This window comes from Coturnix japonica, chromosome 5 (assembly GCF_001577835.2).
Source record: "Coturnix japonica isolate 7356 chromosome 5, Coturnix japonica 2.1, whole genome shotgun sequence".
Classification (NCBI taxonomy): domain Eukaryota; kingdom Metazoa; phylum Chordata; class Aves; order Galliformes; family Phasianidae; genus Coturnix; species Coturnix japonica.
In genome coordinates, this window is record NC_029520.1 from 30,285,201 (window position 1) to 30,312,920 (window position 27,720).

The 27,720-nt window shown below is 35.3% G+C and overlaps 1 protein-coding gene across 2 annotated transcripts in view; it reads right to left on the reverse strand.

Annotated features, from left to right (window-relative positions):
• AKAP6 (A-kinase anchoring protein 6) overlaps positions 1–27,720 on the reverse strand; it is a 259,761-nt gene that overhangs the window by 114,080 nt on the left and 117,961 nt on the right. The window contains exons 7-8 of one of the 2 annotated variants that reach the window (XM_032444906.1): positions 22,669–22,765; positions 21,286–21,449 (exon numbers count right to left, since the gene is read on the reverse strand). In XM_032444906.1, coding sequence (XP_032300797.1) covers positions 21,286–21,449; positions 22,669–22,765 — 261 coding nt within the window. Of the gene's footprint in view, positions 1–21,285; positions 21,453–22,668; positions 22,766–27,720 lie in introns of both variants that reach the window. The other variant, XM_032444905.1, reaches the window with a different exon arrangement.

Consider the following 27,720-nt stretch of genomic DNA (forward strand, 5'->3'; position numbering starts at 1 on the left):
TCCAAAACAAAACTAATTTTGAAAGTTCTTTTGGAACACATACAGTCTAAATTCTTTTATTAGTCTTCTTTGCTCATAGAGAAATGTCATACATTAATTTAGAAATAGCTCTGGAATGTAGAAGTTTGAGGTGTGTCTTAAAATTTCCCTTGAGTTATTATCTTGCAAAAGAATGCTTATAAAATTATTATGTCATGCATTATTTCTCATATGGCAACTAAACCAGGAAATATCCTGCAGGTATTGCCTGCATGAGTAACTTTTAAGAGGGACGCTTCATCTGCCTCTGGGCAGATTTTAATCCTAGGAAAAATAAATAAATAAATAAGAAGAAAGACAGACAGGAGGGAGGGAGGGAGCGAAGGGAGGGAGGAGGAGGAGGAGGGAGGGAGGGAGGGAGGGAGGGAGGCGCGAGGAGGGAGGGAGGGAGGAGAGGGAGGGAGGGAGGGGAAGGAAGGAAGGAAGGAAGGAAGGATGGGAAGAGCGAAGAAGGAAAAGGAAGAAGGGAAAGAAGGGAAAGAAGGGAAAGAAGGGGAAGGAAGGAAGGAAGGAAGGAAGGAAGGAGGAAGGAAGGAAGGAAGGAGAGGAACGGCACAGGAGGAGGACAAGGAGGCACCAGGAAGGAAGGAAGGAAGGAAGGAAGGAAGGACCGCACACAGGCGAAGGAATGGAAGGAAGAAGGAAGGGAACGGAAGGAAGAGGAAGGAGGAAGAAGGAAGGAAGGAGGAGGAGGCCACCCGGAAGGATAGGACCGCGCCAGAGAAGGGAAAGGGGAAAGGAAGGCAAGGAGGACCGGAGGAAGGAACCCAAGAAGGAAGGAAGGAAGGAAGGAAGGAGGAAGGCAGGAAGAAAGAAAGGAAGGAAGGAAGGAGCACGAGGAAGACGCCCCAGGAAGGAAGAAGGAAGCGCACACGCCCGCGAAGCAAGGACGGAAGGAATGAAGGAAGGAAGGTGAGGAAGGAATGGAAGGAGGAAGGAATGGAAGGAAGGAAGGAAGGAAGGAGGAAGAGGAGGAAGGGAAGAGGAAGAGGAGAGGAAGGAAGGAAGGAAGGAAGGAAGGAAGGAAGGAAGGAAGGAAGGAAGGAAGGAAGGAAGGAAGGAAGGAAGAGCGGTTTTGCAGAACAAACTGACACAGTAATGAATCAAATTATATTGACCTTTTAGATACTGATAACAGTGTATATACAGAATATACATACATGTTTCTCTTACATTTTGTGAATTTATGCCTTGATGGAGATACACAAGCAGCATGTATTAAGTGGGTAGAATCTTGTGACATATGCAGCTAACTGGTAAATGGGCATTATTTGTGCTTTTGCTTATTCTTACAAATGAATTCTTTGAAAATGGACAGCCCAGAGCACAGCTACTTTCAGTAGTCTGTGCTGCTGTAGGAGCATAGTAACATTCTCTTTTTCAGTCAAGGATAGGAGTTACCTTGGATTTTCAGATACAACTTCTATCAATACTATTTCAGATTACATTTTAATTCATTCCTCTAATCCATCTACAAAAGACTATTAGTCACAACTAATTTACTAATACAGCTCTATTATAGGAAGTGCTTTCATAAGTGACTCTGATTTTAATTAATCTCCATTGTGTGCTCAGTCCAGATTTTGGAGTGACAGATTCACAAATAAAAATAGACAATGAAATACACAAATATAAATCCTCTCTTGTTCATATGATACATAACATGCTTATCTTTAATATGCAAAACCAGAGAATTTTATATCTTACATACTAACGCCTCTGTAACTCTTTTTTTTCTTCATGGTCATGTAGAGCTGGAAAAGATTTCTTCCTACCTTCTCTGAGTCTGTCACTGAAGATATTTGTGCTAGCATAACTGTGGTGTAGATGGATATTGGGGATATCACAGGTCTGTGTGCACAACCAGTGCTCTTAGTTGTTAATCCCCTGGGTGGCTGAAGAGCCCCTAGCCTAGCCTCTGAACAAATACCACCTGACTGGGGACAATGGAGCAAACTGAGAAAAAGCAACTGAAGGGCCTCACTAATTGTCTCAATGCTCTCCAGGTAAGACTCTCAGTCCTGGAGATTTCTGCAAGCTGTACGTGCTTATTAACATCCTGGGTGGGCAACCAGGAAAGACCAGAGACTCCAAGGCAATTTCTGTTGCAGAAGCAACAAAACAGGAAATATATAACATATATGCAAATAGTAGGAACAGGGTGGTGGTACTACTGGGTTCTTTTGACCAACAGTTCACAAGTGCCTGTGCTACAGATTTCCAGGTAAAATGAAGATTAATTATAGATGAAATAAACAAACACAATTGGACCACAGCACGATAGTCTTTTCCATCTATCCCTATTTTGTTTTAAAATTATTTGAAACCATTTGAATCATTTCAGCACAAACTCTGCATTCTGCAAGAGACTTTTTTGGCTTATTGGAAAACCAGATAAACCAGAACACATAACGCACAAAACAAAAGTAAAGGTTACATTCAGATAGAAAATTGAAAGTGAATATAAAATTCACATTAGCAGCTTTCACAGGTTATCACAATCTGAAGTGAGCAAGATCTTAGGGGCTTAGGGAAAGGGACTGAGTTTCCCTTTCAGCACTGTCTTTCCCCACAAAAAATGCAGAAACCAGCAAGTCCCTTCTTCATTATTTTCTCTGAACTTGTAAGTCCATTATAAATATTTTTAGCATTAAAATTTTCAGATTCATTTGCTCAATATACAGAAGCTGCCACTGGTAACTACCTAACTGCTACTAACAGTTGTTGCCAAAACCAACAGATTACTACTTAGAATGAATTGGAAGCCAATTTTTTTTCTGCTGAGTGGAACATGTTAAAAATTTCCCAGCAATTGTGTTTTTCCAATGGAAATTTTTAAATTAACAGTGTTTCGTTGATTTATGAGAAGTGCTTCACAACAATTTTTAACACTGCTTTTCATCAGAAATTCTGGTCGTAGATTTCTGCTTTAAAATAATGCTGTTTTTTTCAAAAAAGGTTTTCATTGACTGAAGAAGATGGGCTGTGTTCCAACCAGCAATAGTTGAGACACTGAGATCCATCCCAACTGTTCTTTTTTCTCTTTTATGATAACAAGAATATATAAAGCTAAAAACTTAATTAACTTAAGTTTTTAATTATAGGTGTACTTTAATGAACTGACACATTGGCATGCATGATGAATAAGGAATTGCCTTCTTCCCTTTCAGAACTTACCTTCATTTAGTTATGGGTTTTTTATCAATTTTTTTTTGTTACTTTTTTTTGTTTTGTTTTGTCTTTGTGTGTGGTTTTTTGTTGTTGTTTTTTTGTTTTGTTTCGTTTTTGTTTTTTTAATGGATCTACACTATAAGTAACAAAGTATATCAGGAGATAAATGAATACCTACTTAGCAACACAACAAGGAGCTTTATTGTGTTCTGTGTTTGCTGATCTGGGTTTTTTTAATTCCTGTTTTGGACATACTGTGGTCAGGAATGAAAGAAAACAAGCATATCTTATTGGGCGGTTTTATTGAGGGTTACTTTTATCAATTACACAATGCAGTGTTAAGCAAGAAGGAAAAAAAAAAAACAGAATTTGCCATGCTCCCTATTTATAGCTACCAGCTTCATATTCAAACAGTTGCACTTAAATGAAAATTTAAGAAACTGATGGCAGATAAATGAAGTCAAGCCTGTAACTGCTTTCATTTTCTTCATTTTAAGTGACTCTATTTAAATTAACATCCATTTGGCTGTCCTTGAACATCCAATTTCTGCCCAGTTTTACAGGAATTACATTTATTTTGGACAATTTTACTACTCACTGGTAGTCTATCTTTACTTGCAAGACTAGCATTATATTCTAAATCCAATACACCTTTTCCTCAGTATCCTTCAATAAGCCAGTTTCAAATTTTAATAAAAATACTCTGGAAAATATATATTTTGACCAAATTGAACCACGTTGCCAGGTTTCTGTCAGATCACAAGGATATTTCCACAAACTGCTTTGCTGTCACTGATATAGCCTAACACAGCAAATCAGCTGTAACAGCTTTTATATTTACCTAAAATCTTAGCACAGTGTGGAAAATGTTATCTAACCCCATGATTATGAATTGTTTTTCCCTCTCAAATATTATTGTTATTTACTGAATTGGAACAAATTCGGAACCGTTATGATGACAAGTATCAGCTAATTGAGATGATGTTTTCGATGTTTCCCTGAGCAAAGGTCAGAAACCACCACATGTTTTGAAGTCATGCATTTAAATACTGAATTTTAAATGTTTAAGAATATGTTCCTTCAGAAAATGGCATATTAGAAGAGATACAAAACAACCCAACAACCCATTCAGCTACAGTTTTGGGAATCACCATCTCTGGAAGCCCCGTGGGCTTGTCTGCATGGGGACAAGACATTTAGGATTAATTAACTAATGCTGCAAAACTAACATGCATAAGCTGAAGTACATTAATCCCCCATGTGGACATTTTTTCAGGAATAAAGTGGTCTTCATTTGCTATAACTTAATCCTTCTCTAAGGAGCTAGTGCAAGCTAAGGCCACTTCACTTTCGAGGTAGAACATCTTTATGGGAATCTAATCCTCTTTAACTTAAGCACAAAAATTTGATAGATGTAGTAAGGTTTCTGAGGTGCTTACCATGCAGACAAGCTTTTAGTTGCAAAGAAAGTTAATATCACTGCTGACACCATGTGATCACTTCCACCACTCTTTGAATTTGCTAATTAGGGGTATTACATTGCCTTCTTCTTCCTTAAATAGCAACAAAAAGACTGGAAAATGAAGTAGGTTAGACTTTAAAAGTCTACACATAGAGGAACTGAGTGTAAGGGACACATCTTCTTTCTGACATGCTATTTGAGCTTCTTAACAATGACTCCACCTCTTTGCTTCTGATTATGTAACCATAAAACAGATCTTCTGTAAAACAGACACTATCTTCCTTCCTATCCACTTTTCTTCTGGTCTATAAGCTAATACAGGTTTCCCACACATTTTCTCACATTATATGAGAGAATGTGTTCTGAGAAGAGATTAGAAAAGATAAAATCCAGGCACAGGTGCAGGCCTGCAGTGCAGCTGTAATCTTCTACATACGTCTGATCAGCACAATTTAAAACTTTGGTTTACAAATGTAAAGTGAAATGGCAAGATTAGTTCACAATTCCTACAAATCAAAGTCTAAAATTGAAACCAGGTGCCATGCAACACTAGGCTATTTCAATTACAGTTAAAAATCAATATGTGATCACTGGACTTTCCAGACAAAATGTTGCTCACATAGCACATGTGAGCAGAACAGTGCAATTCATATGAGAATTGTTGAAAGGTGATTCATGCTTATTCATAGTCAACAGTTTTTAAAGTGATTTTTTTTCCATTCCTTTGGATAATTATACCAATATATAAAGATACCATCATATAAAGAAGAAACTCAACTCACGTCAATTGTACACAAAAACTGCAGAACATGAAAACTGACCTTATTTCACTTTGCACTGCACACTTCAAAGAGTGTAATTCTTCAGAAACAAGAAATGCTCTATGTCTTAGCACTAATATTGGATAGACAGACAAAATAAACTCTCCAGACTTCAGTTTCTTCTGCAAATAAAGCATCTGACACTACCATGCCTCTTGGAAAACGTCCTGAAAATATGAAAGGACTGTAGTAACACAAATAAATGTGATTTTGACTCCTAAATTTTAGGGAACATCCCCACGATACATACATGGTATGCCTACACCTACTGTTTCCTCCATTTCTCAAACTGCTACCACTACTACTTGTTTCCATTTACCATGGTATGATTCATGCATTACAGTTTTCGCAAGCGTTAAGAAAATGCTTAACTTTACTTAAGATAATAGTTCCTTTCTCTTCAATAATACCATTACATGGAAAAAATTAATGTGTAAACACTTACAGAATGACTTTTAAAGCTTTTTGTCTCTGACAAGTGCCACACCTTCCCAGCTATTCACCTTTTTGTTTTTCATTAAGGTTTCTTACAAGAAGAAAGTTGAGGATCAAGCCTCAAAAAAGTTGAGGCTTAGACAAATTGAGGTGTTTGTTTGTTTGTTTGTTTTAACATAGAAATTAATACAGAACATAAGATCCAGCACAAAATATATGATACACTGAGGAGAAATTGAAGTAGTAATCAAAGGAGTAGGGGAAACAATATATCTCTTTAAGTAAACAGCTGTTAACTAACCAGTTAAGTGTCAAAGATAATTTCTAGTATAGTCAAGGGATATTTATACATAGTAACTAAAAGGAAACATACTTCATTCTACTAAAGAAGATGCCCAGAGAATCTTCCCTAATGAAGGCAAAAACAGGACTTTTGAAGAGTAAGGAACTAAAAGAACCTAGACTTTCCAGAAGATCTGAATGGAAAATTTATGCACAATGCTCATCTGCCATTGTGACAGAAAGCAAGCAGCAAACAGGCTGAATAACATAATTTTTTATGTAACTTTAAAGTAAGTACAGTAGAAGCACACTGTACTTTATTATTTCATTTCTGCCCTCTCCAAAATTTGCTATTTTTCTAAAGCTATTTCCAATCTTTTGAATATTTGTATTTACGTTTTTATGGTAATCTAGCTTACATGTCTTATTAAGTATGTAGGCTAACAACAGCATGCTCCTCTGTGGAAAGATGGTAAATGTCTAAATGCACTCCCTTTAGACACTCTTGCAATGCTTCAACTTCCAGGTGCACCCTGCATCATGTCTAAGGCATTATTAAACTGTGGAAACAGCAGCAGCCAGGGAAGATGGAAGTGTCTGCCTGTGACTGTTGGTACGTTCTCTGGGATGCAGTAGAGCAGATTACTGGGATAACATTTGAATCTCAGCAGGCAAAGGGAAGAGGACGTTGTTTCTTTTGTTTGTTTTCACAGTTAAAGTCATTCATCTCAATTGTAATTTATATTCAGTTTTACACCGGTTCTATAGCTTGACAGAACAATGTGACACAGAATAGCAAAATGATGATGATCTTCAGATGTGTCAAAACTTGTCACATGAATTTCCTTGTATCTGCTAGGGGTAGGAATAGAATAACTGTGAATAAACTACTGCAAGATAAATTTAGGCAAGACAGCAGGAAAAAGCTTTCAAGTTTGCAAAACCTTGTAATAAACTGTTTTAGATGTTAGTGAATATCCACCACCGACCATTTTTAAGAAAAACGTACACAGTCAAAAGAGTTCAGATATAGTTCTGTTTGTGTATATGCATGTGTTTTGGGCAGGGCAGAGGAATAAATGACCTCCTGATTTCCCATAGTACTTTGCTTTATGATTTTATGAAAATGTCACCCACATAAGAAGCAGAACTGACAAGCGTTGCACGTCACTTATTAGAATCTATCTTCTCCCAGTTAAAAGGCTAATACATTAAACCATTGCAACAGGCAGCCCCAGGAAAACGTTCTAAAATACTCAAGCAATTCTTTGCATGGAAATATGCACACACCACTTTACAATTTTTCAAGAGGAGTCAGCAACTCAGCAAATCACATTGTTATGCTGTGTTATGATTCATGATGTTTTCATAACGATGTGACATGTCTAAATGACTAAAACCTGGCTTCCTACCAAAAATGTAAAGCAGTTTACTTTTTTTTTTCCTTGTTTTTTTTTTTTCCCCCCCACAGGAAAAAAAGTCATTATCAGTTCATATAGTAAATTTCCCTGCAAGAAAATGGCACCAAATCAATTTAATATAGAGTATTCCCCAAATCTGTAGTTAGGAGAAAACAAATAAATTCACAGGATTTTAATGGCAAAAGTTTTCATAGAACTGTGCATCACTCCATGAAATGAAAAAAAAAAGTATATATACTCCAAATAACAGAACTGCAACGAGAACATCATTTGGGAAATTCTGGAAACAATCATAGTATTTCCAAAAGCCAGAATACCTTTTCCCATAGTAAGGTCACATGTAATTGGCAATGAGTAAATGAGTTTGGCACCTGCTCTCTCTTTAGACTCAAAAAAAACCCAAAAAAAATAAACAAAACAAACAAACAAAAAACCCCAACAAATAAATAAATAAATAAATAAAAACCCAACAACCTGACAGATAATAGTGCAAGAAATTGCTGCTATTTAACATTATTGTTTTTATTTGCTGCGTTAATATGAAAGCAGTAAACAATCTTCTGGATGGCATGCTCCCTTGTTACAAATAACTCACCTCAGATTCTTTTCCCCTAGCTACTTTATAAGACTGCTAGATATCTTTTAATGTCAGTTTTTAATAAATGCAACATAGCTTTTGGCGTTCAAATTTTACCCTGAAAAGTTGCCATGACAGCATGGAAGATTCTGTACAGCTCTGCTGTTCCTTTCTTACCAAAGTCTCTTAGCACCTGCCCAGACATGCAGTAAGCAATGCGATTAGCTCCTATCATATCATTCATTCTTCTGCTCATCATCACCCAGTGTGAGTGGAGTGTTCAGCATTTTGTTCTGCTAGCATGTTAGTTTTTCTGCTGTTATTTTAAAGCGTGTTACTCTGTCCTCAGTTTAGACAGGCAGAGACAAAAAATTCTGTTCCAAGGTGGCATGAGATACGACATCCCTCCACTCCCCTCATTCAGCAGCCTTATATCTCTTCTCAGCCCTCCAGTATTCTCGACCTACTCAGCTGCCCATTCATAAGATTCTCCAGAGAAAAAAAAACCAACATGGGAAGATGGAGAAGGAGGACTACAGACGTACTTGCTTAATCACCTAGTAGCACATACTTCATGTTCCTGGGAGTCCTAGCCATGCCCTTACTCTTACAGTGGTAGCAAGTACAACAGTTAATAGCATCCATGCTTACTTGCAGCAGAACACTCCCTGTATAACAAGTACTGAGCTTAGTATGGAACAATAAATTCAATTCAGAACAAATTCAGTGCCTCTGGCACCATGCATCAGGTTGTAAGACAGATGATTTTAGGCAACAAAGGATTTTTGCTTTAATTCAGCAAGTCTTTTGAGATCATATGCAATTGTATTTGTAAAAAGGTGTACTTTTTGACTCAAAAAATATACCATATATACCAGCAAGGATTTGTTCTTGAATCAGTCACCCAACCATAATTCTGACAGAATACCTATGAATAGCTTTATACTAATAACAGCTCAGTAGAGACTCTTGAAATTATAATATATTAAACACCCATCCGCCTATCAGAGGAACATGCAATTTTATGTTCATTACATCTTGGTTCCTGACTATAGAATTTGGATGGTTGCACCTCAATTAAAAGTTGAATCAAAGTTAATATAATTTAAATAAAAACTTCAATAAAAAGTTAAAGTTCTGTTCTTAATAGCATTAATACCCTCTAATGACCGCTACGGTCATTACCACTAGATAACTGACCTTCTTGAACCTCTCCTCGCATAGAAACCTTTCTTCCAATACAGTCAATTATTTAGAAGTAATGAGCACTCTGTAAGAGATTATTGTTTAACTAAGTACCTTGACACACTGCTTTTTTCCCTGTTATCTCTATTCTTCAACAAATGGTAAATTTTTTCTATTATTGTCTTTTCAGCTCTGATGACAGAAGGCTGCAGTCTTATTCTTTCCAAAGTAGAAGTTCACCATGTAATTGGAAAAACCTCAGATACCATTAAAATATTGAGAATTATGGTGTTCTGAAATTGTTTGTGTGCAGCAAATGTGATCCTGTAAGACACAGCAGTTCTGAGGGCAGGTTTGAGATACCTCGGTAAAATGAGAGAGAAAAAGAATAAAAAAGACAAAGATTCAGAAGTAGAAAAGAAGTGGGATAAAGGAATAAATAAAGGAAGAAAAGGGAAAGGAGGGGAGACAAAATCAATTACATTTACGTGGACAGAACTAATTTTCATAAAGACAAATCCTTTTGGCAGAGTCCTGGTAGCATTGGATATAAATGGATCTTTGATACTCTGAAAGAGTGAGCAAGAGTGTCTGAGCAACCTAAACATGAGTCTGGAAGCCAAAACTCCTGATGACTCTGTAAATGGTCTGCAAATTCATCACTCTGGCTCACCTTCTTGGTCTGTAGAATGTAAAAATTCTTTTTTACAAAAGGCATTCTGGAACTAAAGTATGGTGTATTTCAAATTTATCAAGTATTCATAAGTACCACTAATTCTATCTACTATGTCCTTGTACCTTTCCTAAAGATGTTAGGCAAATCATTGTGATTTCAGGTTTTTAATAATAGTTTTGTAATCCAAGAAGCACCTTCCAATTCAAATGTCCAGATTTAAGTATCTTAAGCACATTTTACACAAATTGAGCCACATACAACATTTCTTCCTAAATAAAAAAAACCAACAAAACCAACCAAAAAAAGAAATACCAAACAAACAAACAAACAAACAACTCTTGCCTAATCATGTTGAGAAAGCATATTATAATTAGTTTAATTTAAATGTTCTCCTCAGTGTTTCTGCTCTTCAACACACAAAGGGAGACTGTGGAACAAAACTTGAGGGTTCTAGAAGAAACACCAGTGTTCTATACATACAAATAAGGCAAAAACCCAGTATTTAAAAATTATCTGGCACTCAGCTATTATGTGCTCTGTGAGAGAGTATTATAGCATCATTTACAATAAAAAGCGGTCTATATAATGCCTCAGTCCTGTATACTGAAAATAATGCACTACAATGAGTCATTCACTCATTTAAAAACAGTAAATAGCTCTTAAGATCTTGGCCATATTCCTATCTGCTCTTTTAAAATACTACCTTGAAAATCAAAATTGGGGAGTGTGATATGTTTTGCTATTGTCAACACTGCTGTTATTTAGATGACAACAAAGGAGATATTTGGACAAATGATTTATCTACATTTTCATGCCACTGCCCAAAAAATCAGCATTTCTTTTAATATTTTCTCTCTTAATATTATCTCTCTCATATTGGTTGATGTTTCTTCTGTAAAGGGGCCATGCTACTGAGTAAGGGGACAGCAGAACACAACAGGCAGGGGACCTTCAGTTCAAATTGCTTACATCTCTGATGCTGGATTTTATTTATTTTTTATTTTTTAGCAAGACTGTAGGAAAGTATAAAGCTGTGTTCAGACCTGGAAAACACTACAGGTAAACTGCTTTATACAGAACTCTGTCAAGTAAACACTTTACTACACTGGAAGAAAATGGAGCAAGATGGGATTTTTTTATTATTTGTATAAAATATATTGTTCTTCCAGGCTCTACTGAAATAGATTCTATTTAATTGCAGAGAAATCCTAAGAAGGTTACAGCAGTGAAACATTAAAATTCTAAGGGCAACTAATAACATTAAAACTTTATAGCCCCAGATAGAATAATTTAGACAAAAACAACATGAACATATGTTTTGTGTAATAATAACAAACATTTATAGCTGTCAAGAGAGAAAAACACAGGTTTATGCACACCTTAATGGCGTGCATGGGTGAGCATGAGTATATTTAAAACATAATATATTACAAAATTGACAGCAGGCATGACTCTTCTGGGTACTATGTTAAATCAATGAATAAATTACCAAAAGTGTGCTGTGGCTGTTTGGATGTGTAATTGAGCTTAACGTATGTAGTGTTATTTCAAAAGAAACTGTTCAAGGAGTTTCTAGACTAATCCACTATGCATCTTTACTAAGCTGTTTACAAATAACAATAAATGAAACTGTCTCACAGTAGGAAGGAAGTTTAGTTATACACATTACGTAAATGGAAGAAAAGTTAATTTTAATGTTTTTCAAGAATTACAAACAAACTTGCAATAGTACTGCTAGGATTTACTGAATCAGAAATCAACATTTTTCATTTTCATTTTTAAAATTATTTTAACTAGCTTATATTCTACAAACAGAAACCTTGTTAGTAATATTTGTCAGGAGTAGCTCCAGTGAGATAAATACAGCTGCTTCATAAAATATCTACCTTTAAGAGTCAAGTTCCAAATGAATTAACTAGGAAAAATACAAACCTAAATATGTTCTATTTATTTCCTTAATACAGGGCTTGCCCAACAGATAAACAATATATTTTAAAAGCATTTTATTAGAAACCTACGGAAGTAACTTTTAAACTTGATTGTTGTTGACTGGTTAATAACAAAAATAAATAGTGTTGCAAACTAACACATTCATTGTGAAATGAAGAAGTAAATGCCTGGACACACAGTGCCACTTCTTGTTTTGGGGCTATTTCATCTTACTACATCCAGAGTTTATAAAATAGTAAATATCCTTGCATTTCCCTTTATATATTTCAGTTCTAATACTAGTTGGTTACTACACAATGCTCTCAACTCTTGTACCTCAAATGTAGGAAGCATATCCTGTACAGGTTAATTCTTACCACTGCAGTCTCCAGGTAAATTTACTGTCACCTCTTTCTTGCCTCTCTTTGCTGAACTGAAGTGTCAGATCTCAAATGTAAGCAACCATAACTGCACCATTCCAGACTTCTAAAGTGTATTATAGCTTTAAGACAGCATTTCAGAACATGGTACAAAACTCTTAAGCACTTAATCCTCTGTATTTTTCTTTCTGATTCCACCCCATTTTCCTCCATCTCATAGGGGATATGACCTGTCAGCATCAACCACACATGTGATGTTCTTAGGCCTCATAAACTGAAGAATTAATTTTGCCTTCTGTTCCAAACACACAGCTCTTTCTATAATATGACTGTAAAGAAGAAAAAGAGGATAAAGAAATGAAGTGTACATGCCCAGATGAGCTATTCTTTCACTCAGGCCTGATGATGGTTCATAAAGCATACTACAGGGTGATTATAAAAGAATATGGTATACCACCTGCCTCCTGGTCAGAAATCCCTTGTTACATTTAAAGCCATCACAGGTTAACTGTTATTAATGTTTACAACTGCCCATGGGATAAGGCTAAGTACACTACTACTACATTTATTTTTCCACAGTTTCTTCCAGGAGTATAAGGAACAGGTCTACCTTCCTAATGTGATGCTGTCTCCCCAGAGCATCTTCCATATTTGTTTACACTACCCTGGGTAGTTTAGTAATGAGTGAAGCTCAACTGAGATAGTATACGCAAGGCTTAATTAAAAATTCTGTCAAAATACTGAAGAGTTTGATATAATGGTAGGATTATCCACAAGCTACTAGAGCTGACATACAAACTTGCATATGCTTTTACTTAGTGCTCGACTGAAACTGTTGCTTATTTTGCCATATTGAAGACACATATAAAGAAATCGGATCACATAATAACACAAATTCTGTTGTTTTCTAATAGTACAGCTTAAAAAACAGCAAAATCTATAACACTGCTCTGAATCTAAAGCTTAAGTGTAACCAAGTGTACTCTGCTACAAAACATTTAAAAACAAGTCTTATTTAAAATGCAGGATGTCCAAGTAGATTTTTCCTTTAAAAAACAGTTTTACCTTAATTCCCTTTTGTGACCACCACAGTGAAGAATAGCTGTTTTATGTATACAGCTGAGACTAGAACTGAAAGATTCTGCAGATTAAATCACTGCTAGAAGATGCTCTGAATAACAAAAATTGGAGCTGAACTGAAAAAAAAAAAAGAAAAAAAAAAAAAAAAGGAAAAGCCACCCAAACACACCGAATATAAATGTAATTAAAATATTTTTAAAAGATTAAAAATATGCAGAAGACAAAATTTACCTTTATCTATCAGTATCTTTGTTCATATCAATGTTCCTTTTGTTCTCTATTACACATTTAATCACTCTTAGACATCAACCATAACAGCAAAAACTCAAATATTGAACTGATAATTAAACAGAGTAATATTTATAAGATGTTAGTTTATTCTGTAGATATGAACACTCAATTTAATGCACAAATACAATGAAAGTAAAATTTCTTTTGAAAGATCAGAGGAGTGCCATGCCAGTCACTCTTCAATTGCATAAAGAAGTAACTTTTGTTTTCAGAGCAGCGATATAATTTTAATAAAATGACAAAGATAGAATGTTTTTAACTGAAGCAAAAGTCTTTCATAATTACAATTGGCAATAGCATCCATATTAAGTTGCAATTTGTGTATAAATTACAGAGTTTCTAAGAGGCTGTATTAAAAATGGAAAGTTTGCTTCATAGTCATAATTTTTTTAAAAGATAAAATATTGTGCAACAATTTGACACCAAAAAGAAAAAGCACTGCAGTACAGGCAGGAAGACGAGTTTACCTCACTTAAGCTTGCACTGTCAGAGTCAGACAGGCAAAACAGTAAAGTAAAGGAGTCCTGTAAGCTCATCCCATGGCTCTTTAGACCATGTTATCTGCATATAGTCTGAAATACTTATCATCGTAGTGATTGGTAAACAGCATATGGGTAGAACACACATTCAGATTTATTTGAGCATATCAGAACCATTCTGGTCTGCAAAGCAACTACGATAGCTACAAAAAGCTGGCCTTCACACCTGCCTGCACATTGCACCTGGATTTTTACAGGAATAACTGAGACAGTAAAAAGTGTCTCCNCATCTGCGTGCTTTGCTTGTGATCCTGGGGAAATCCTGAACTGTTTTGGAGAATAACAGATGACGCAGAGTGCAGGTGAGCAAGAATAAGAAAAATGAAAGGTAACAGAAAAGATCCCAAATATCAAATAATTTGCTTCACTAGTGATTACTATCTCTTACTATTCCTCCTATTTGTTACTATTTACAACCACAAACTTGTTCACCATTTTCAGTCAATGAGGCGTCCTCCCTTTTATTTGCTTATTTATGATTTTTTTTTCTAGCACATTCCATCATTTTCTGAATTATGACTGGATTAACAGGTCAATTAAAAAGGCTTTGTTTCTCCTTTGGCGATGTGAACTTGGCTTTGAATGGGCAAATTCTAAGCACACACAGAATGGGGGAAAAGCAATACTTCTAGTAGGCAATCCTGCCTTTATGGGTGAAGGATACACTAAGCTTCAGTTTTACAGCGGGAGATGACTAGTTTTCAGTAATATTAATGTGTGCATTTGTATTACCAAAAACTCATTAAATATGGCTTTCTCTAAAAATCTGAGAAGCATGTGAAGTAGGCAGATATGAATGAGAGAAGTCTTCCACCAATATTCACTACTGGAAATACTTTCTATTAAAAATTACAGAACAAAATGCATCAGTACAGTTGTAGTGAGAAAGTAGAAAGGACACAGACAAAAACATAAAACAAATGCCATTAAGTAGTTAATACTTAGATTAACTGATTTAAGATAAATGTGCTCATACTCACACATGCACTCATGTTTCTACATTTTCAAATGTAGGCCAAACCCAATTAGGAATTCTGGCCAAATAAAACTTGTCAGAGTTCGTCCACATGTAAAGTTACAACAGCCTAATATAGTTTCAGAGTTTCAGATAATAGTGTTCAGAGATGCAAATAGCATTATGATAAAATTTGCCCCCTGGGCATATGGCAGTTTAAATATCTGTTCTCATCAAGTTCTCAGTCTGAACTTGTTCTCAGTGGAGTGATTTAGATTTAAAACATCTTTCAAACTGAACTTGATCTATGCTTTGATAGAAACTAGACTTCCTATTCTAAAAGTCAAAATTTGTAATATCTTTGCTACTAAATGTTTCAGCATAACTGTTTCAATTAAAAGTGATGGTCAGTTGAAGAGTCTAGGGTTAGCAAAATGTAATCAATACACAATATCTGGAATCACCAATCTGTGAAAAATACAGAAGCATAAGACCACAGAGATGTTGCAGTCCTTGTTCACATTTTCAGTTGCTATACAGCTTTCAATTTTTTCGCAGTAAATATTAGAATATGTTGGATTAAAAATGTGCATATATTTTATAACAGGATTGAATACTGTACCTAATTGTGGATGCAATTTGGCTTCTTACATTTTATACTTGGTATGCAGCTTAATAAACCAGAGAGGTAACTTTTAGATTAAATAGAAAATTATGAAGAGCTCTGGAACAGTTTTAGAAATCTGGCTTGTTGAAGTTTATTAAAATTATGTCATGTACCAGGAAGTAGTGTCATACAGAAGACTATATTTGAGCTCAAATGGAAGCCAAGTTTGCTTAACATCAGACTTCAGGGAAACAGTTTCATGAAAGCGTAACAAAATATATATATTTACTAGTGATATAGAGAAGCTTTACAGAGCTTTTTTAAAAAAGCACCTTGGTTTAATGACCCTGAAAGTCAAATTCTACAAGATTGGAAAGTCATAATTTTCACCCCAAAACCACCTGCCCAGTTGAAGCATTTTAACTAAGCAAGAACTTGCTCTACTCTATAATTTCTGTATGGCAAGTTACATAGAAAATAGAAGGGAGAAGAATCTTCGCTTTTTTATGATGAAGAGAAGGTTTTGGTGAATATTATTCTGTTTGTAACATATCAGTTTAAGATTGCTCTGAGTCAGAAATCTATAGGAAACATTCTGTACAGAGATTATATGACTTCTTTGGTTTTGTATGGGTTTTTGAAAGCTTCTGCTTATCTGAAGAAAATTTCCCTTCAAAGTATGATAAAGAGAGAAGCTTTCTTGGCAAAGCACAAGTTTTGTCAATAAATAACTCTGTTCCAGAAATGTACTGATATTCAGCAGTGAAAAGTAGTAACCATTTAACTGTACCCAGTGCTCTGCAGTTGTTCCGAACGGAAGACACAAATACATTCAGCTTAGTCTGCAAAGAATTTAGATGGCAGATGGTAACTACTGTGCTAGAAGAAGGTGTGGATAAAGACGTTTGGAATTTTGGTTCACTGTCGGATCTGCAAGGTGTTGCAGTAAAGGCAGATAACTTTCTCATGTCTAGATGGGAATGTTGCTCTTTGTGAACACATTAGAGAAAATGCCCTCTACTAAATCACCAGCACCAACTCTCCGTATCCATTCATTTTCCAAGAAAATACTTTATTAAGCCATGAAATAAACAGAGTCCAGATCAGTATGTGTATCATCAGACAAAAGTCCCTTTCAAGATATATGTTCAATGCCAGAGATTTAAGTCTGATTTTCATTTCATTATCTATCAAATTGTAACTGATTGAGTGATCACTAGTTACTTGCCATTTTAGTACACAAGATACAGGATTTAATGTATGCATCAGATTCTCAACTTGTGAACATGGAAGAGGGGAAGAGAGACTGCAAGAGAAATAAATTCAGTTTTGAGTGTAAAGTTTTAGAAGTCTCCTGTGACTTAGGAAACTTCATCAGTCTAAGTAAAATGATCCCTCTAGCATATCCTATTCCTGCCCTTTTGCCAGGAGCAACTAAATAAAAGAATGTACCATCTAACAACTTCTAAGTGGAGCCATTCTACCTGCAATACTCCAACAAAGACTACACCAAAAAAAATTCAGTTTTCAAAGTAGTCATGTAAGTGAAAGCACTAGATACTGAATTCTCTCACTCCACCTTTGTGAGGCATCATCTGCAGTACTGTGTCCAGGCCTGCAGCCCCCAGCATAAGAACGCAGAACAGAATCACAGAATCACAGAATTGCAGGGGTTGGAAGGAACCTCTAGAGATCATCAAGTCCAACCCCCCTGCCAAAGCAGGTTCCCTACACAATTGGAACAACTGGATATAGCTCAGAGGAGGGCCACAAAGATGATTAAAGGGCTACAGCATCTTTCTTAGGAAGAAAGGTTGAGCATCCCCTCTCTTTGTTCTCCGTTTTGCAAATTTAGTCTCATAATACTGAACAGCATGTAATTGTTCCTGACTACAGTGTTTATTATTTATCACCCACTAGGTCTGAGACCAGTGTCACTATAAAACTGTCAAGGACAGTTCCCAGAATTGTAAACTGTGGTTAGATATTAAATAGCTTCAGCAAGTTTTCATTTCTTTTTATGCAAATCACTTTTCTGTATATGGAAGACTTTGTTTAGAATGGCTGAAAACTGTAAGATTATGCACAACTGAGTGGGAGATGATGCTGAAAACGTGGGATGTTTAATTACATATGAAGGGGAAATTACGCTGGTCTTCTTTTTCCATTTAGACAGATGTTTGTTTAACCACTTCCAACACTTGAGTAGATCTATCTACCAATTTGACTATTCTAGGTTTACCTTATTTAAAGTTTTCACATCTTCTAATGTTCCTCAAATGTTTACTGCTTCTATCATTAACATACTGACAGACATAGTCTTTATAGAGGTAAGACAATCTTCCCAGGAGTGTTTTTTACCTGTGACAACTAAGCAAAATTTCAATGTCCTAAGCACTAGGCACGTTCTTATAGTTATTACTCTGAAGCTAGAATACAGAAGTACAATTTTTTTTTCAATAATACAGTAATAATTCTGGAAAGGAGTAAGTCCAGAAGTATAGACTACATTCATATTTCTAGAGTATACTATTTTCTTTTAATCTACTAGCTTAATTTCTGATGTTATGCCCTGAAATCTTTTCTTGCAGAATAAAATCACACAGCTGAAACTTATGGACATGAGCTAATTGTCCAAAAACATACTGAAAATCAAACTTGTATGTGGCACTATTTCATACAACTTTGAATGAAGTTAAATGTTCATTTTGGACAAATGCCATTAAGATTTCTAAGTAAGCAATGAACTAAACCAGGAATTAAATAGGCCAGTATCATACTAGGGCAGTAACACTCACTGGTTCAAAGTACATAAAGTACATTGCATTATTTTTCATTACCACTGTTTATTGACAGCAATACTGTTCCCATAGGCCTTTCTTGATGGAGAGCTACTGGCCACACTAAGATGTCAGTTATAAAACAAGCAGTCTGAGACCCCACGAGAAGATGGAAAAAAGCAGATATGCACATGGTGGACACAAATATTCCTCCTCATTTCCAGGTATTTTGGAACATTACTTACTATCAGAAGAAATCCCTTATTGCTAAATAACTGTCCTTCTAAAAGGATGACATACATATCATATGAAACATAGGTAGTGAAGTTAGATTACATATCTTGTTGAAATGCATAATGGCAATTCTGAGATTTATTTTTAAAGGTATTTCTCAGTGGAGTAGAAAACTCAAAATCTACAAAATCCAATTTAAGATGAATAAAGTAGTAATTTTTTTAAATTTATTTATTAACATGACAAAGTAACAGTTTTGGTAAATATGTAAAAGGAAATCTTACTGCATTTCTAAGAGCTAATACAAAGAACTCAGTATATTAGAAGAGTTTAGGTATCAGAAATATTTAAAAACCCTCAAGTCTTCTACAGCAATTGCTACACTGAATTCAAAAATACAAGCTGCCATGAAAAATACATACAATAAAATAAATAATCTCATAAGCAAAACATGAATTCTTCAATACAAATGTTTATGATGTATTTCTAGAGTGCAGAATCTCCCTCTCTCCTTTCAACTCTATTCCTTGCAGAAAAGATGCCATAGAGCTATAAAAACACATTTAAAAACTCCTAAGGGAAAGGTTTCCTAAGGTCTTTGAAATTCCTCCTTTTCCTATTTCTTCACAGATTTCTAATGCCAACACTGTTTCTGTAGTTTCTCAAACAAGTCAAAAAAGAAAAATACCCTCTAGATATAATCTTCAGATTTTCTATTATACTTCTCAGGTTCCTTTTGGCTTTTGAAATAAATGCAAACTGAAATCTACAGTTGTAATACCAACTGTATTTTAATTTTAGTTAATCTTTCAGCATGAATAAGTATATTTGACAGCACTACTGCCCATACCTACAAGAACCATATAGGAATATGATTTAATTAATGAAAAAAACTGAAAATTCTGGTTTTATTTATACAGATGTTGTCACAAAAGTATTGCTTCAGGTTCCTATCTCTATGATAAAAAGGGTTAGGCAAGGAGCAGCTACCTATCCTCATAAGAAAATACTGAAACAAAATCTATACATTCATTTTTACATTCACTTTTTAACCAAATATTTAAATGTAATCATTCTATGTTCAGATTTCCATAATTTTCACAGCAAAATCAAGCTGGATTTTAGAACACTTTTTATGTAATGAATTTGACAGAGCAGTTAGGTGTGTGGCCACAGAAGAGAGAAGCTGTTCAGAGGCACAGGGATATATTACTGGGGGGTAAAGACAACTTTGGGCTAAGTTGTTTACCTAAGTGTGAAAACCAAGAATTGCTCCACCACCTAATTCCTAAACTAAAAAACTATGAGATACTGGATCATTTTGGACCACATAAGTGACTAGCCATATTAGTTCAAATAGCATTTCCTGCCTATAGTTTTTTCTTGTATTATGAGAAAATATCAGAACATTCAGCAACATTCTAGCCAAAAACTAGACTGATCTCTAGAAAGCAGTGAATACCAATACAAAGAATTGTCTAGTTCCCAGATCAAATCTACTCAGTACAAGCGCCTCTTATTTCTAGAAACAGGAAACTTGATTTCAGGCTGCAGCATGCCAAAATCTTAGAGTTACTAGACTCCCTCCTGCTTAGGATGCAATGGAAAAAACACATTGCACCTTCCACCACCACCTCTCAACCATCTTTTCTATTAATATTAATACAAGGGCAGGGACCCTATGCCATAAGTTTGTGGTTTGTGCAGTGTCCTTTCACTGCTTGTGCTAATTTGAATTAGTACACATTGTATTCAAAGTGCTCTTAGAAGTTTGAAGTTCAGCAGCTGGTAAGAAACACAGCCCTCTTTGATAATTAATATCCACAAAATGGTTATAGGTGTCAATACTTTATTCTTGAAGTACTTGTTGTATTCAGCACATGCACTATTATGGAAGACTTAGAGGAAAAAGATTTGTGAAAAGGCATATGACCTTCTTCCCACTACAATGGCCATCCCCTAATTAAGCAATGCATCTGATAGTCATTAACAGGAATGAGATAATGAATCACTTTCTCTCTTCTTTGTTAATTTGCTGTAACCAAGCGGCTAATGGATGTCAGAGCTGAGTGATTGCACTGATTATAGTGATTTATAGTTGCAACAAAACAATTTAAAACCATTCTGATTATTCATGTTAAAGATGCTTTATGTTTTGTTTACTAAATGTTTTATGTTCCCCCTCATGTCACTCTGCACAAAATGAGAAAGGTCTTCCAGGAAAACTTGAAAGTTCTAAGATTTTTTTATTGTTTCAGAGAAAGGCATTTCATTTTGTTTATAGGAAAAAAAAAAAAAAAAAAAAAAAAAAGTTTACCCAGTAGAAATGAAAAGCCTTAGGGTGGAAAGAAAACTTCAGTGGTGCCTAGTTCAAAAGAAGACGGAAATAAGAGGAAATAAGGCAAACTTCAAGCCACTTACCTTAGGGCTCCCAGTCCCTTCCTCATTCTCTGCAGACACATCAGTAGCCAGTATCTCTGCTTTGATGATATCCAGAGCCCTAAGAATCCAGCTGTGTTGCCGTTTGATTTGCCTCTGTAGCTCCTTCCATTGACTTGCAATCATCTGCAGCATGTCCTTCAGTCCTTCTCCAAAACGAAGGGAAAAAAAATAAGTTGTAAGCTCAATTTCATCGTTAAATATTATTTCTTAATCAAAGAATTAGCAGGATATTTAAATAAACAGAACGTGAAATTTAGTGTATTTTCTCAGAAATTAGTACAAGCATTACTATTGTCCACACTGTAAATAATGCTATAGGGTAAAATTTATTTTGATCATCATTTTAAATTTTTATTGTGTTTATGCCAAAGGTTTTAAGAAAAGGAAAATCCCGCATAAACTGTGACTGCAATAGGAAAAGCTTTGGTAAGCTCACCCTCTAATATCTAATCCTTAAACATATCATAATCTACCAAACATCTTTTTTCCTACCTTCATCAGTTCACATTATCAGTAGTTTACATATTACAACTTTCCAAGTATAGCATGACATGCTGTACCCTTCTCTGCTACAGCTTCTATACCCTTTTGGTCTATGCATAGCAGTCAGTGACTTCCTACAGCTTTAACATTACAGAGGTCTGCCTGAGTCTGTGAAACAAAAGGGGCACAATGTATAACACAATCAGAAAATTGTAAAAGGGGGGATAACCTCTACTCAGGTGAAATGCATGCAAGACAAAGATGGCATTACCTAGCAATATATGCTGATTAAGACCCTATTACCATACAAGTTGTGCAAATATTTAAAAATATAGGGGTTAGTGGGGAAAGAGAAAGGGATATCAGCATCTCTCTCCCCTCCCCTCAATTTAAGGACCCTGCAGAAAAAGACAAGCCTAACCAAAGGAAAAAGGCATTTTTAATTTTAATCTATTCCTCATAAATATATTAAAATCATGTAATAAAGTTTTACCAATGCAATTACCCATACAGAATATGTAAAAATATATATCTATATATTTCAAATCCTAATTCATTATCTTAATGTTATTTCCATAGCACCTACATCAAAGAATGTGTCAATGTAAAGTTTTCACTGATGTGATTTCAATTGAAACTCAACTGAGCAGCAAGACCAAAATAAAATGAACAGACTATTTGCAGGCAGTATTTCATTTTATAAGTATCACTGCATTGTATGCAGTATATGAAACATTTATAAATCTTGAAGGTCAATCTGATAATGCAAATATTAATAATACATAAGGAAGTGAATATATGCAGTAATTTACAGCAATGCTTCTTCATTCTTTAATAGTCTGGAGATATAAAGACTTGCAATATTTCAGAAGGATTTACCTGATTTGTGAGATACAATAAGCTCAAGAAGTTGACGTCCTTCCTCTACCACTGCATCTTTTAAAGCACAGTGGCTATCAACATTCAACTTAAAACTCTGTACGAAAAAAAAAAAAAAGAAAAGAAAAAAGAAAAAAAAAGAAAAATCTCAGAATCAAACACTGAAGAGGCAGTTCTTATAAAACACACATACAAAACTACTGTTTTTTATCAAAAACCACATCCCCATTTACCCAATAGCCCAACTAATCTGCGATACTAAAAGCTATTGATATTTTGGATCTGGGCTCAAAATGTTTCCATTAGATCAGCAAAGTACATCTGAGCTGAAACAGCTGACAAATCTAGAAATTCATTAGCTTTTATGAAAAGTCACAACCTGTAGGTTATATCTGGAGTAACAGCGTCCTATAAAATACGCTGAATTTATGTCATCACATATGAGCTCTGTTTTTTCAGATTTCTTTGAAATGTTGGTGATACAACTATTTATGAAACTATAAAAAAATAACAGCATTGAACATATTGGCCTTATGTACACTCATACGACTCTATTATTTCAGCATTAGCTCTCAAATCCATTTTCAAAGAACAGATCACATTGCTTTAGATCTCTACATTCTTAATTTTGAAAGCAAGTATTTTTCATCCTTTTTGCTCTAATATTTTTATTAGTTGTTCAGTTTTGTGTCTTTTTTATTGTACTGAAAGCTGTTAATAGAAAGATGAACTGGAAACACAATCTACTGTGTTATGACATTTTGTACACCACTGATAATTTAGTTGGAATAATTTGTGAATTAGTTGGCAGAGTTTCTCACTCATACTTGCATGAAAGAAAGAGAAATAAAATACAATAAAGAAAGGAGTTCTTGCTATATTTAATCATCAATCATGCAGCCCTGAACACACACATGCAACCCTTGTTCTCTTTGAAATGCCTACAGAATGAATGAAAACAATATTTGACTCCCTGGAAGAAAAGAGTTTTGCTTTTTCTTGGGAATGAATTAACTGGCAGTGATTAAAGTAGACTTTGTGAGTGCAGATTTGTAGCTTCTGGATTTTATAAAGCTTATTTATATTTCTCCACATACTACCAAGTATTCTAGTACTGAAGATACCAGAAAAATACTTAGAAGTCCTCATATCTTAGGAAAGTGACCATATTTCTTCTGCCCTAACGCCTGTAGTCAGGTTGATTGGCATAACAGAAAATAATATAGCCACAACTGTAACAAAATGATGTTTTTTCACTATATTTGTCATGGTTGAAAGAGGAACATTGAAATGTAGACCCTTAGCAGTCTTTCAAGCAGCAGTCTACCTGACAGTTAGCAACAGAATATTTTTGAGAATTTTCCACTGAAATTGAGTACCTTCAGCATTTTGCCTATTCCAGTTTTCCACGTATAAGCATCGGAAAATAATGTTGTGAACCAGCTGTTGAACAACTGGTGAGCCAAGTTAAAAAGGAAAAATGATGCCTGAAATTTGACTGGCCTGTTCTTAAATCTAGAGATTTACGAACCCGAACCTAGAAGTTCTTTTCCCTTTATAAAAGCCTGTCTGAACAAGCACTGACAATATTTAATTTACTGTTTACTTAAAACAGGCTTGTACTGAATAGTTTATAATCATGCACTTCACAGGAAATGCACTATGCGTGTGCCTCACACAGCAAAAGGGAACCTAAAGGACCTGAGAGTACGTTGTCTAATTTCATATAATTGAAGTTGAGTATAGATGCAGCTGGATGTGGTAGTGTCTCAAGATGATGTGGATGTGTTTGACAGGAAAATTGGAAAAGATGAGGTATTCTTTTTCATTAGGAAAAAAACAGGACTTTCTGTCCTATAAAAGATTCATTTAACATAAGGCACCAGATACTACAATACAGCTTGATTTTCAGGTGCACCTATTAACCAGTAATAATGTTAACTGAAGAAGTAAAATATGATGAATAAAGATGGAGCCAAACTTTGGGTTCTGACTAGCAATATTCTCCTTGCACAAAATTCTGATTTTATGGATAAATTATGCGTGCCACAAATACTGTGAACATACATAAAATTTAGCAGAAATAAACTCTTATCAGCACATACACATCAAAAGGAGCAAACTATTTTTTTTAAGTATAAATAGCAACAGAAGCAAAGGATGTTGTCAGCTGATGTACTGAAGTGTGAGTTTTGGCTTTCAAATTGCATGCATATATATATAAGTTCTTATGAGTGAAAATTTCCTAACAAAAAGAAGTGGACAAGGAACACTGGAAAGAGTGCATCAGTGCTCATGGTTCCTCATGATCACCTGACTGAAAATGTGACACATAAAAAAGGCAGAGTTGACAGTGTAATAATATTACATTTATATGTAAATCTACCTATATTTATATACATATATACAAATCTACACAGAAAAAAGCAAATTCAGAGCAAACAGTTGTAATGTAGAAGGGCCTTCAAACAGAGGACTTCTCCCATCCTGGATATTTCCCATTCCCTACTCTTTACATAGGGCATTTGGAAATTTGTAACTCTAACAACGTGTGACCTAGGTACTCTGTTCCTCTCCTCTGATCTTCCCTGATAATGAACTGAGCTCTTGCATCTGAGAAGAGGAAAGGAGAAGAAAAGGGAAGTCAATTAATCACAGCCATTTTTCCAGACACATTTGCAGCTATGGAGCAGTCTAAATATCATACATGAGCACATATACATTATGGAAAATGCATGGGCAATGGCCTGGCAGCTGCTTTTAAAACAACACATTAATGTCATCCCTAGCAGTAAGGATATATAATGCAGTTTACAAGCTGCAACAAGCAAAATTACCTTATGAAGTTCTCTGCACTTATTTCCTATAGTCACCATACACCAACATATAACTATCAACTGTTCTTATTTAGCACAAAAGAGAGACAAGTATCACACCATTTTATTGAAGATAGAAACTGTAAATAAAGACTCCAAAAGTGACAAGTATTAAGTTCCAGGAGTGCTGTCTCCTGGTGACAACATGGAGGCAAAGGAGCTCTGCTTCAAAAAATGAAGCTAAGCCCTGAGTTTTAGAAAACCTGATGATTCACTGGATAACAAAACCAGGTAGCCAAGAAAGCCAATGGCATCCTAGCTTTTATCTGAAATAGGGTTGCCAGAAAGGACAAAGAAGGTGATTGTCCCTCTGTATTCAGCTCTAGTGAGGCTGCACCTTGAGTACTGTGCTCACTTTTGGGCAACTCACTACAAGAAAGACATACTGAAGCCCTGCAGTGTGTCTAGGAAAGGGCAAAGAAGCTCATAAGGGGTCTGGAGAACAAGTTATGTGAGGAGTGGCTGAGGGAACTGGGATTATTTAGTCTGGAGAAGAGGAGGATAAAGGGAGCTCTCTACAGCTACTGGGAAGGATGCTGTGGCCAAGCAGAGGTTGGCCTCTTCTCCCATGTAACTAGCAATAGGACCAGAGGGCATCAGGGGAGATTCAGGTTGGATGTTAGGAAAAAATTCTTCTGTCAAAGAGAGTGGTCAGGTACTGGAATGGGCTGCCCAGGATGGTGGTGGAATCACTGTCCCAGGAGGTGTTCAAGAAATGTTTAGATGTGGTACTAAAGAACACGGTTTAGTGAGAAAATATTGGTGGTAGGTGGACAGCTGGGCTAGAAGATCTTAGAGGTCTCTTCCAACCAGCATTCTATGAATGCTCCAGAATCACAATAGGAAAAAAGCAGCATCTCCTGATCTACACAAGTCTCTGAATGCCCTGAGACTTCCTTTTATTTTTATTTTTTAAATAAAATTTAACTGTCCTCTGCTCTGAAAAAAAAAGAAAAAGAAAAAAAAAAAAAGAAAAAAGAAAAAGAAAAAAAGAAAAAGACTGTATTCCCAACATATTCTAATCTTTCCTCACATCTTATTGTCTGCACAACTGTGGAAGAATATCTGAAAAAAATATTTTTGGTAGTTCCCTTGAGGATTTGTTTTCTGGCTTCAGATATTTAAATTTGGAAAACTCTGTTATACAGGTTTCACATGCTATATACATTTTGAGCATCTGATTCCCAATCTTTCACTGTCTCACAACCCTCTGTTCTTAATAAATCCTCATAATTTGGTAAAACACAGCTGGGGTCTTCACCTATTCTTATCCTCAGTAAGGACAGTCAACCAATAAATCCTTTTATTCCCAGGGATACATAGACTTTCTATAAACATATGCCTTTTTTTTTTTTTTTTTTTAATTCATTGTATGTCCAACTAAGTATTTCTTGTGTAATTTCTGTCTCTGAAAGACATGTAAGCAGTCTGATATCATGTGAACCTAAAAACCATAGAACAGTTCAAATGACACAGCTCTACATGCCTATTGCCAGATCAAGACAGTGAACCTTAAGAAGCACTTCAACTCACCATTCAATCATAATATTAAGATGCATGATCAACTTGGATACAACTGATACCTCTTTTTCTTGAGGTGTACCAGCAGTCATACAACATGAACCAGCACGCTGATTAATTTTGGAGACCTACTCTGCTCACATATGCCTTCTCTGTAACATTTTTGCAAATATTTGTCACTCTGTTGAATAAAGCAGTTCTGGTACAGCTTTGTTCTAAAGACACTGAAGATACTTTGTTAGCACTACCAGACTTCTGACAAAATTTGTGCTGTGAACTGGGAAGTAACCTGTGCTCTATGTAATACATATTCAGTTTTAAGCTATATAAATACAAAGTAACTTCAGGGCAACAGGAAAAAAAAAAAGTTTTTCTACTTGTCAAAATGTCCAGTATAGGACAATTACAGAAACTTCTCTGATGATTTTAGCTTTCAATCAGTGATGCATATTCTCCAACTTTCATTTGTCTCAACTGAACTTTTTGTCCAAGCATATTTATAAACAGAGAAACTGGTGGAAGTTTTGTGAAGAGGAAGCAAAATGTGTTAAAAGGTCTAAATGGCAGAAGACTATGAGAAACAAAGAAGACCGACTAAATGATGATTAAGAGAAAGAGATATCACTATCGTTTTTATATGAACATAAATTGTGGG